We start from the raw sequence: 12,819 nt of genomic DNA, 5'->3' as shown, positions 1-12,819 counted from the left end.
AAGGTAGCATTTACAAAGCAAACACTCAGTGAGCAGAGAAGTAGAATGGGGGCTCAGGAGCCCCACATTCTTTCTGTCAATAGCATACTGTCTATAAACAACAAAACAAATAAAAAAACGTGCTATTTTTGAATATACAAATACTGGTACTGATCCAAACACAATTTTGACTTTGTGATTCTGGGGGCATTGCCACCTAAGTGAATCTGTGGGTTTCTGATTCCAGTTTGTTTTTTCTCTACGGAACTACAGTAGATTTTCCTAACTAAAAACACTATATGAACTACTGGGCAAACTACTGAAATATAAAATATAAAGAATTATATTTTGTTTTTCTTTTATTCTACTGAATGATGCTTATTAAATTTCCAATTTGTTCAGGCTTCCATATTTTCCCCATTTCTTAAATAATGTGAGTGGTGGGTAATTTTTGGCACCTGTTTTCTATCTGCTTTACAGAGATATATTTTTCTAGTATTTGGATAAAAGTAACAATAATAACTACAGATGCTGAACATTTACTGTGTATTGGGCATGTTTTAAGCATTCTGTATGCCATTTAATGTACGTCAGATCAGTAACTGATCTCAGTAAAAGGGAAATTATTTTGAGTTAGAGGAAGAAGTAACATTTCCACTTATAAACGTCCTATTTGAGCATAGATTGGCTACACAGTGATCAGGGGGCTTGTACAAATGTGACCAATAATGTAAGTTAAGAAAAGAGATACTAAACACTGTCCATCCTTCCTTTTGTGTAGATAGAACTCCCAACTGCCTTAGTACTTCAGAAATATGGAACCTAGATCATTGTTTGACCAGTTGCAGAATCTTCTGGTGCAGCTGGATGCAATGCATTTTCCTGAAGTGAGTCCATTTCTCAGAAAACTTGATAAGCATTCCTGTGAATGTGTCTGAGGAACAAACCCTTATGTGCAATGATGAGAGTTTATTCCCCTTTCAATAGTGAATATAAGTGACCCCTGAGCAATGCAGGTATTGTATAACTTATAGTCGCCTCTGCAGTTTCTCCACATTCGAGGATTCAACCAACCACAGGCTGTGTAGTATGGAAGTATTTACTATTCAAAAATACCCATGTGTGAATGGAGCCACACAGTTCAAACCTGTATTGTTCAAGGGTCAACTGGGTACTCTACTTTTTGTAGTCTCTCCTATAAGATGGAAATGGGCCGTTTATTAAATCCCCAGGGAAAGGTTCAAATAAAGATTACAAATCCCTGACTTTTTAATATATGGCTAGGTAGGAATTCAACACAAGCTGGAATCAAGATTGCTAGGAGAAATATCAATAACCTCAGATATGCAGATGATACCACCCTTATGGCAGAAAGTGAAGAGGAACTAAAAAGCCTCTTGATGAAAGTGAAAGTGGAGAGTGAAAAAGTTGGCTTAAAGCTCAACATTCAGAAAACGAAGATCATGGCATCCGGTCCCATCACTTCATGGCAAATAGATGGGGAAACAGTGGAAACAGTGGCAGACTTTATTTTGGGGGGGCTCCAAAATCACTGCAGATGGTGACTGCAGCAATGAAATTAAAAGACGCTTACTCCTTGGAAGGAAAGTTATGACTAACCTAGATAGCATATTAAAAAGCAGAGACATTACCTTGTCAACAAAGGTCCGTCTAGTCAAGGCTATGGTTTTTCCTGTGGTCATGTATGGATGTGAGAGTTAGACTGTGAAGAAGGCTGAGCACCGAAGAATTGATGTTTTTGAACTGTGGTGTTGGAGAAGACTCTTGAGAGTCCCTTGGACTGCAAAGAGATCCAACCAGTCCATTCTGAAGGAGATCAGCCCTGGGTGTTCTTTGGAAGGAATGATGCTAAAGCTGAAACTTCAGTACTTTGGCCACCTAATGCGAAGAGTAGACTCATTGAAAAAGACTCTGATGCTGGGAGGGATTGGGGGCAGGAGGAGAAGGGGACGACAGAGGATGAGATGGTTGGATGGCATCACTGACTCAATGGACGTGAGTCTGGGTGAACTCTGGGAGTTGGTGATGGACAGGGAGGCCTGACGTGCTGCGATTCATGGGGTCGCAAAGAGTCGGACATGACTGAGCGACTGAACTGAACTGAACTGAGGTAGGAATTCAACTCTGAAATCAGAGATGATGCGAGTCAGAGTAGAAGCCAGATGTGAGCAGCTAAGTTCACTAGGAGAGAACATGATTGGAGTCCAAGAAGCAAAACTCAGAGAGCAACTAGAAACAATGTCATGAAAGTGAATCTAGAGCAGCCTTGAAACTCAGGTAGGAAAATTAAGGTCCTGAGAAGGCAGCTGTAACTTCCAATGAATCAACGGTTACTGTTAGAGAAGCATTAATGGTTCAAGATGTGGCCAGGGCACCTGAACGGGCAGATAATCCTCTGACAATATGGAGGAAGACACTTCATATAAGGCAGTCTTTGGAGTCAGTGCTGCTGGTGGCTCAGAATGGGTCAATTCCACATATCCTTTTTATACAATGCCTGCAATATACTTCCTTATTACCGTTAATAGCAAAACATGACAAGTAATACTGAGCTAATGCAGTGATGTCCTTCACTTCAGGGTTTTATGCTCTTCTTAACATTTATTTTCAGTGCTCTAACAAATGTTAAAAAAAAAAAAAAGAAAGAAATTTCACCGTGACTACAAACACCTTGAAAATGTCCACTTTCTTTTTTCTTTATTCTTCACGTGAAAGAGATATAACTACCTCTTCCTCGTCTCTCTTTCCTTGGAAGGTAAATTCAGTTGGAGCAGAAAGGCAAAACTGTGGACCCTGAAGTTTGGCCCAAAGCATCCTAATCACAGAAGCTACTAGCTCCTTATTCCAAAATTCTGTCCTGAATTCTCCACCTTGCCATCCATCTACCTCCTTAGACTTGGTTGGGGTATACTACAAAGTAGGGCCAACCTTTTCTTCCCACACCCCATGTGAATGCCAACAAAATAAAATAACATGAGGGATAGGAGAAATAATAGTATAAAGACAAACCTAGGCTTACCCAGTGAGAACACAACTGTTGATACAATCATCCAGCTTCACTACCTTCTCCACCTCCCTAAAGGGTATGGAATTGTTTTTGTTCACTCACAAAAATAATTTTACAGCAAAAACCTGTACATATTATAAAACCAAATAATTCAGCTTAATCTTGCATGGAAAAGCAACATGAAGACAAGGGAATAAGCAGCTATGGAAAACTAAAGCACCAAATTAGGTGGCCTGCAAACATACAGTCATTAATTTTAGCTGCACACATACAAATGTGCCCTGTGCTGGCTGGGAATCAGAATTTACTTTTCTTCAGTTGGGTGGTTATAAGATCTCATTCTTAACCAAAATATGAGCAGTACAATTATAGTTCTGGTGTGGAAGGACACACAATATCTACCTATAGGGTCTCTGTAATACTAAGCAACAGAAATAGATACTATAGGGTAATTTCCCCCCACTATTTGATTCAGTTTTATTATCTTTGTAATTATTTAACTGTAAGTACCAGAGTAGCATTATTCCACTTATCATTATAAATACACAGCATGTCAGTGATATCATAAAATCACCTTTTGTGGACAGATTTCTATCACAGTTTTCATATGATAAATTCACTTCATTTTTTAGTACTTCTTTTTAAATTTCAGCTTCACTGAGGTATAATTGATATGTAAAATTGTAAGCTATTTAAAATATACATCATGGTGATTAGCTACATGTATACATTGTGAAAGGATTCCTCTCATCCAGTTAATTAGGGGTAATTCTTATTGTAACTCCCACCAGTCAAAATTCAGATCATGCTTTGCTAGAAGTCAAATTCCCACACTTTATGATACAGAACAATGACTTTCAAAGTATGGTCCCTGGACAAATAGCACCTAGTGTCGCCTAAGAACTTGTTAGGAAAAAGAAAAAATCTAGTTCTTGTGACTCACTCAGACCTACTAAATCAGAAATTCTGGGGGTGGAACCCAGCAGTCTATTTTCATAGGTCTTTCAGGTGATGTGACATGCACTAAAGGACAAGCTCAGGAGCAAGGGACCAAAGCTGGAAATTAAAGCTATCCGTGCCTACAACACAGAAGGATGAGCCTTGAGCCTACCCTCAATGGAGTCAATGCAATCTGTGGACAAACCACAGACTCAAGAGGCGTTACAAAAACAATGCAAGATTTTGACAGCAGTTCAGAGTAACATCAAAGAGACTTGCCAATGACTTTACTGCTGAATGTTTCCCTTTAAATCCTTTCTATAACCCCAGTATCTACCTCCTCCTTGGTACTGGACCATTAGTGTTGGTCCAACACCAATTCCAAATAGCTCTGTCCTTTCTTCAACTCTTGTGACTTCTAAGCAAAGGAGTGCTTTTGAGATAATGCAAGTAATAAGTATTGCATTTTTTATAAAGCAATATGCTTCTTAAGGACTTGTATATAGATCATGTTATTTGATCTTCACAATTCTCCTATAAAGTTTAACCTATTGGGAACACTTCTAATAAAGTCCTTGACCTAACAACCACTTTTTGAGACTAGACGATATGAGGCACATTTATATAAAACTATTTCTAGCCCCTACAACTCTGCAAGCTATCCCAAGATAGCAAATATACTCAACTCAAGAATGTAGAAAATGCATTAAGACATATGCCATAACATTACATTAAAATGAAACCTTAACTATTTCATGAAGTATGCTAAATACTCTATGGATTTAATATGGTACTAGTTATTACAAAAAGTGATGGTATTGCAAGAGAGAAGCCTTCATTTTTTCAGTACTCCAAGAAGGGAAGGGAATGTATCCTCAGCATCTTTGGGGATTGGTTCCAGGAATCCCCACAAATACCAAAATCCCTGGATGCTGAAGTCCCTCAGTATCCTCAAATTCTGCATCTGCAAATATGGAGGACCAACTGCTATGACTTCAAAAATTCCTGCACTAAGAAACTCTTGTATTTTCCTCCTATAGTCCCCTATGATATCTGAACATTTGCTTTTTCTCCTGAAAAATCTATTAAGTTACTTTCAAAATTGGGATAATTCAATAGGACTTTTAGGCTCTAAAACATAATTATTTAATAATCCAATAGAAGTAGTATCAATAAAATCCCCTCATTCTTGTAGATTTCCTGGTTCAGTTGTATTAGCTCTTCACCTAATGGGTGGACTGTGGGACTCAAATATCACAAGCACACTGGCCTCTATGATGTTTTCATGGTTAATGGCATTTGCAAAGACCATGTTTTATTGAGTCTGTAGTACAGTTTTAGTTTGGAGGGAGCTGTAATTTTTACGATCACTCATAGGACAGATCTTCTTCCACAGAGCATGTTTTATTCGTGAATGGACTCTCGCCAAGACCAGGCAGTGGTCCAGGCTGTCCATGATATTGTAGACTCACTAATTGTAGGCTTATCCACTTTATTAGTTCACTGAGGAGCTGATGAGAAGATCTACACAGGCATTTAGTCTTGAATGTGGCATTCACACCTTGATCTACTGGCTATAAAATACTTCTCCCTCAGATTACCACATAAACCACCTGCATTTACAGGCTGGCCTGGGGCTGTATCTATCTGGGTTACAGAACTTCTGAACAAAAGCACAGAAATATAAGGAGCCATCCTTGAGAATTACCCATCACTGCCCTGGCCTCCCTGTTAGATCACAAAATTAATCTCACGTTAACCTAGGAGCAGGCCTGGGGAGCCCTGGGATTTTAAGAATAGAAGACAAGTAAACAACTCAATTTAAAATCTTTCTCAGTGTGGCCTCAAGTGATTTTTTGGCTGCTTTAACCTGGGGCAATATTGTCTTCCAAAGAAATAAAAGTCTTACTGTGTAATCCTTTCCAATCAAACTTAGTCTTATCAACTGAAAAGTTTGTTTCAATAAGGGAAGCCAGTATGTTAGGAAACTTGCAAGACTTGTATGTATCATAACTGCCATCTTCCCTGTTCACCTTAATGCTCTGCAAACTACTCCTGTCTTGGAATCTTATAAATCATTCTCTACTAGCCTCTAAAAATTTCCATTTCAAAACCATGATTTCTTCAAACCACAAGTCCCCAGACATTGTGGCTTCTAAAAAATCATGATGTTCATGCTAAACTATTTTGATCCCTTGCCCCTATACACTCAACAGGTTTCCATCAAAATATTTTATGATAAATCAATTTATTAGCACTTATAGGTATACGTTCTTGACAATCTTTAAAAAATGTTTTCTTGATTTTGTGTAATAGAATGTTAAGGGAATGACTCCAAATCCCTTTGCCATTTAACCAAGTCTTAATCTTCATCAAAATATCTTAACATTTCAGATTTTACATTGAACTAATTGATGAACAGTTTCCTTTTCCTTTGGTATTTTTTTGCTATTTGTCTTCTTTCCATAGATCTTTAGCATAGGCTTGAGACTGGTGTGAACATACACTCCTGGCAAGTAAATTTCTAAAACTATAAAAGGAAGGCTTCAGATTTTTGTGATTTAGTTTTTCCACTTGCCTTGTTCTGCTCTGGGTTTGTTGCCTTCTCAGCAAAACACAGAATATAATCAGTTTTTTTTTTTTTTTTTTTTTTCAAGTCAAGAACAAAGAAAGTAAAATAGAATCTGAGGGAAGCAGGAATAACGAAAGAAGCAGGGCAGATAAACTTTCATAGCTATAAGCTAACTGGAGAAGTAAAATTCTAGGAACACAGTTAAGCAAGATGGCCCTCTGCCTGTTCCCAATATTCCCAGAGTCACAGAAAATCTGAGTCATTGTGAAGATGCTCTGTTGACGCTGTGGTAACCTAGGCTCCTTGTCCACTCTGGCAGCTCGCCTGCCACAGTTAGAGGCTCAAAACTAAGAGCTCTTTTTGAAGATCAAATGCAGAAAAGCATCACAAACAAAAAGAGGAATTCTGTTTGGAATGACAAAGCCATTTTAAAAAGCTTTAACAATACTACCAGACATCCAAAACCACACAAGACAAATGTGACTCCTGAGTTTTGAAAGTGAGTCATATACTGCATGCCACATACAGCAAAGGTACTAATGTTTTTCATAGACAAAGATAGCATGGCTTCCCAAACCCATTTCCAGGAGGTTTAAACTCAACAAGGCTAGCCCCTCACCATAAACTATTTATATTGGATGTTGGGCCATTTTTCAATTGATTTCTGTTTAATTTTATCTCTTTAATTGTTGGGTTCCAGGTATTTAATAAGATTATGGATTTATGGACTGAATAAGTAGGGATATAGCCTAAAGGCTGTTTCAAACTGATTGTAATTTAATGCGTGAGAATAAATGTTCATATATCAAATGTTTGGCAAATCAAACAGACATATGTGCAAACAAAAGCTAGTCATGCTTTTTCATGTATATATCTAATACAAAATATTTGAGTGTTGATAACATTGTACACTGGCATATTTCATGTGTGTACCTGCACTCAAAACCTTTGTCAGACTTGGTCAGCCTTTCAAATAACTTTTCATCTAATCTCTTATGGTCTCAAAAGCTAAGGCTTTGTTTTCTCCAAGAGTAAGTACCCAAAGCAACTGATAAAGGGCCACCAACACTGGGACAACGTTAAGGATGTCTTGATGACTGGCCCTTTTAAAACATTTGCTTAATACTCTTTCCTGTGCCTTTGGATCAGTTGAGAACTGTCAAATTTAAAAAGTTATACAAGCATGGCTTTCTCCTGTTCCACTGTTATGCATCAGTAAATCCTTCATTCTTTATGGCTTATTAGTATGTTTAAAAAGAAAAAGCAATCTGCTGCCAAAACCTGGCGCTGGAACCAGATGGGGTGGGAGTAGAATTTGTAATTCACAGAAAACAGAAAATTCCCATTGTCTGGAGTGTGGAGTTGTGGGATTTTTGCTTTCATATTCATAGCATATGAAGCACAGTAAGAGCTTTCCATATATGAAGACTATAACCAACCACATTTGTACCAGTACATCACCATTATAGAGAGTGGAAAATGCACAAAAGCCCAGGCTAACAAAGTAAATGAAAAAAAAAATATCCTTATTGAATAATAATCCTTTCTCATTTTTCACTGCATACATAACATTTTTCTAAATGTAGAGTCATCTATTATTCAAACCTAGGCAGAAGGAAGCTATTCTGGGAGTGCCATCCTATCCCTCCGCCCCCAATGGTTGACAAACACTAATGGACATTCTTACAAATCGATTTACTGATGTGATTTTTTTTTCTGAGAGATATGGGACTGGCTTCCTTTTGCAATGCAAAGACAACAATGACTGCTCCGTTAAGAAATCCACAGGCAGCCTGTTACCTGCTTAAGGGGGAAAGACTTCCTTTGAGTGTTGATAAAGTTAATAAATTTAAGATACCTGGGAGGGTTGGGTACATTGAATTTTTGGCAGAAAGCCAGGACTAAAAGAGCTAATGTATTATTTTACTTTGTTTCTTTATGAGAAGAAACAGTCTGCTGACAAACCCAGCTTAGGAATCAGATGGGAAGGACAGGAGGGGGATAAATTGCAGTTTGCTGATAAATACAGATGATCTTAGAAGCATTTTCATATATGCATTCCCTTTAACCAGAGTCAAGGGCCTAGACAAGGACAGTTGATGTGGTTGGGTCTGCCTTTGCTGAATTTGCTGATATTACCTGGATAGAGGTCAGGCCCGGGCTCTGGGGAGCATCCCACCGCCCTATCGACAGCGTCTCGTGGGGAGGTGGAGGGCTGCAGGGGCTGCACCGTGAGGCAGTCTGTGAGCAGGTCGGAATGGAGCTCTGCACTGGACCGCAGCTAAGAGAAGGAGAAAACAGAAGACAGATGGAAAAGGAAGGCTATTCCTCAGAATACTTTTTTCTGGAAAGGATATCATGCCCTAAGGTTCATGCACAAATATTTATCAAGTAACAACTACAGGTTAGGCACTGGACTTAGAGAGTCAATACAAGGGTCAGCTTTCCAATTCTAATAACACCTGGCAGGTGTTTCAGGAAAAATGTGGCTACAGGCAGATTTTATTTCAGGCCTTGATATTTCCACTTCCGGGAACCCAACTTCCTCTTATGTTTTCTTTGATTTGCTCTGTATCTAATCAGAACTTGTAGTGATATCAAAAACAAACTCAAGTATATTTAGTCCATATTGTAAAGTGTTTTTAAAATACAGAGATAAAATAAGATGAAAATATCTTAGAGATAATTAAGAATGCCCACTGAGATTTGACACCTATAGATTTTTTGGAACATGATAACAAGAAAAACCAACGTCATTACAAGCAATAAACTATCCCAACAGTAAGGTACATAAAAAAATTAGACTTCATTTTATCACAATAACACCATAAATTCTTTATATATTAAAGAGCCATAAAAATATCAGAATAAAGTATAGATACAAAGTTATGTGATTTATTTATGAAACAGAATTTTGTAAGTGTAATCTGAATGGAAAAAAATCACAATGGAAGATTTAGTTATATAAAAATACCAACCTGTTTGTCTAAAAACATAATATCTTTAAAAATCTAGACATATATTTGTCACAGATATTACAAATAGTTATCATCTTCTGTCCTCTTTAAACATATATGTTCTCTGTTTAAAGGGAACATATAAGTTGATTTTGCCTTCATCAAGATAAAACTAACCCTTTAGATATAGGACTTGAATATACTTACTTATTCAACAATTATTTAATGAGCATTAGACACTCTCTCAGAGAAGGCAATGGCACCCCACTCCAGTACTCTTGCCTGGAAAATCCCATGGACAGAGGAGCCTGGTAGGCTGCAGTCCATGGGGTTGCGAAGAGTCGGACATGACTGAGCAACTTCACTTTCACTTTTCACTTTCATGCATTGGAGAAGGAAATGGCAACCCACTCCAGTGTTCTTGCCTGGAGAATCCCAGGGACGGGGGAGCCTGGTGGGCTGCCGTCTATGGGGTTGCACAGAGTCGGACACGACTGAAGCGACTTAGCAGCAGCAACAGCAGCAGACACTCTCTAGGCTCTAGAGATACTGTCTTATGGAACTTACACTCTAGAGGGGAAGCAGATGATGAACAAATAAAATATATAACACAGCAGATAGTGATAAATGCTATAGAGAAGAGTGATAGAGAGAAGATATACAATGAGTTAGAGACAAGCAATGGCAACCTGAGATGGGGGGGTCAGAGAAAGTCTGTTGGAGATGGCACTGGCAAAAAGCCTTGAGAGAAGTGAGGGAGTGAGCCCTGCAGATGTATGGAGGAAGAACTTGCTTGCCCTGTGGTGTGTCTGGATTATGTGATGAACAGTAAGGCAGGAGTGGAGGGAGTCTTGGGCCCGGAGTAGAGAAACAGGAAAAAGCCGAGGTGTAAGTAGGGGAAAGAGGGAACAGGCTTAGTGTCTCTCTCTTTCTTCCTCTCAGATAAGTAGATTAGAAAAGGGCCTCCCACATCATTTAAAGCTTCAAAACACGCCCAGTCTAGAAATTATCAAATGAGTGAGGGAGGAAGTAGACAGCAGGATCTCCAGGGAAGGGACCAATTCACCATGCAGCACTTCACATGAACAAAAATTTTAAAAAAAGAGAAACAAAAATGAGAATAAACCTAAAAAATATTCAGCACAATTGCAAAGAAATAAATGCAATGCTATAACTTTTAAAAATTTTATCAAATTATCAAAACTTTACAAAAGAGGTAGTTGTAGTGAAGGCAGAGTGAGAGAAGCATCCTAAAACACTGCTGGTTGGAGTGTACATTGTTACAAACTTTCCACATGATTTGGAGGAATACTTTCTTAAGACTCATAATTGAAATTATTTGCTCTTAGAATTTCTTAAGGAAATAGCCAGAAAAGTGAAGAAAGATTTATATTCTTTATATTCACCATTCTAGTGAGACACAGAACTGCTGCTGCTGCTGCTGCTGCTAAGTCGCTTCAGTCATGTCCGACTCTGTGCGACCCCACAGACGGCAGCCCACCAGGCTCCCCCGTCTCTGGGATTCTCCAGGCAAGAACACTGGAGTGGGTTGCCATTTCCTTCTCCAATGCATGAAAGTGAAAACTGAAAGTGAAGTCACTCAGTTGTGTCCGACCCTCAGCGACCCCATGGACTGCAGCCTCCCAGGCTCCTCCGTCCATGGGATTTTCCAGGCAAGAGTACTGGAGTGGAGTGCCATTGCTTTCTCCGAGACACAACACTATTTATAGCAATATTAAAAATTAGGAAAAATTACTTAAATGTCTAAGAAAGTGAAAGTGTCAGTCACTCAGTCATGTCCAACTCTTTGCAAGTCCATGGACTGTAGCCTGACAAGCTCCTCTGTCCATGGAATTCTTCGGGCAAGAATACTGGGGTGGGTAGCCATTCCCTTCTCCAGGGGATCTTCCCAACTCAGGGATCGAATCTGAAGCCACCAGGGAAGCCCTAATTACAGCTGATAAATGACGCCACATCAATTTGATGGAATATTATGCAACCATTAGGATGATATTCATGAATATAAAGGCAAATCAAAATTATGTATACAAAGTGATAACAATTATGTTAAAACACAGCTAAAATACTGTAAGGAAATATAATTCAATATTAAAAATCATTTTTGTCCTCAGAGCAGTATCATGAATTTATTTCCTCTGTTTTCTTTTTATTCTTTCCTCAGTTTTCCAAACATTCCAGTGATGTGCTGGAGCTGGCTTGCACCAATCTAAGAATGCCGATTGTGTCTACTTTTCCCAAACTTGCAATGACGTCATATTGATAGCATTTACACTATGGAAACTGACAAATACTACAAACGGGCTTTCCCATGTGGAGAGCTGGTTGTTGCCAGCACAATGACTCTGATCAGAAAGAAAAACATACACACAGATACAAAACATCAGTAAGTTACTATTTAGAGAACAGTATTTCTTGGAACTGAAAAAGCTTTATGAAGAGACAAACACATGTCCAGCTCTTAGTCCAAGAATCTGAAAATGGCACAGCGACCCTAAGTTTAGGGAAGCAGCGTTTAACACATGTAGTGAACAAGACAATTATAATCTCAGCTTTGCCACATTGGAATGTCTGCCCAAGATTATCTGAGTTAATGCCTAACTCTCTCAGGGCCTTTGGAAGGTATGTTTGATATTTTGGTACTAACCTAACACATGCCATGTAAGAAAAACTGGAAAAAAATCAAGCCTTAGAATGAGTTCTGGTGATCACTTTTAATTTATCTTTCATTGTTAAAATGTGATCTGGGGCCCACATGTTCTACTAAGAGTAGACATGAACATCTCTCTGCTTTCTATTACCAACTACTCTAGGGTTTTACAGACATGAGTATTGATGAGGTCTTTCCAAGGAATTTCACGGCCACGGTTACTTCTGGAGTTAAAGGCAGGCAATTCTTCACTAGCTACAACAAGTATTCATGTTTTCCAAGAGTGTGATTCCATACAACTTTGTGGTGAGAGTTAATTTGGTTTTCTCTGGGATTAGACATGGTTCTACAAAGTGCTTCTTAAATTGAACAAGCCTCAAGGACTTTTTCTTTTTTTTTGCTTAAGGTCCTTGAAGACCTTATGCAAAATTTCCAAAGCAGGGCCATATGCTTAGAAATGCAGTAATGGTATTTAAGTTTAGTATCCTTCTCTCTCTCCCAGATTATTAGACAAAGAAAAGGACTTCCAGATCATTTAAGGTTCTTAAACACTCTCCACCCAGGAATTATCAAATGGGTGAGGTAGGAGGCACACAGAAGAGTCTCCCAGGAGAGCTATCTTTCCATATATCTATATTATGGTTTTATATTTGGAGTGAGAAATCCAATTATTTAT

At 38.5% G+C, this 12,819-nt stretch overlaps 1 protein-coding gene across 1 annotated transcript in view; it reads right to left on the bottom strand.

Moving 5' to 3' along the window:
- Window positions 1–12,819, bottom strand: part of LOC129650940 (zinc finger protein GLIS3-like) — a 138,284-nt gene that overhangs the window by 67,547 nt on the left and 57,918 nt on the right. The window contains exon 6 of the mRNA XM_055579707.1: window positions 8,658–8,799. Coding sequence (XP_055435682.1) covers window positions 8,658–8,799 — 142 coding nt within the window. The remainder of the gene's footprint in view (window positions 1–8,657; window positions 8,800–12,819) is intronic.

The sequence above is a fragment of the Bubalus kerabau genome, chromosome 4 (assembly GCF_029407905.1).
Source record: "Bubalus kerabau isolate K-KA32 ecotype Philippines breed swamp buffalo chromosome 4, PCC_UOA_SB_1v2, whole genome shotgun sequence".
Lineage (NCBI taxonomy): Eukaryota > Metazoa > Chordata > Mammalia > Artiodactyla > Bovidae > Bubalus > Bubalus kerabau.
This window is presented reverse-complemented; position numbering and strand designations above follow the sequence as displayed.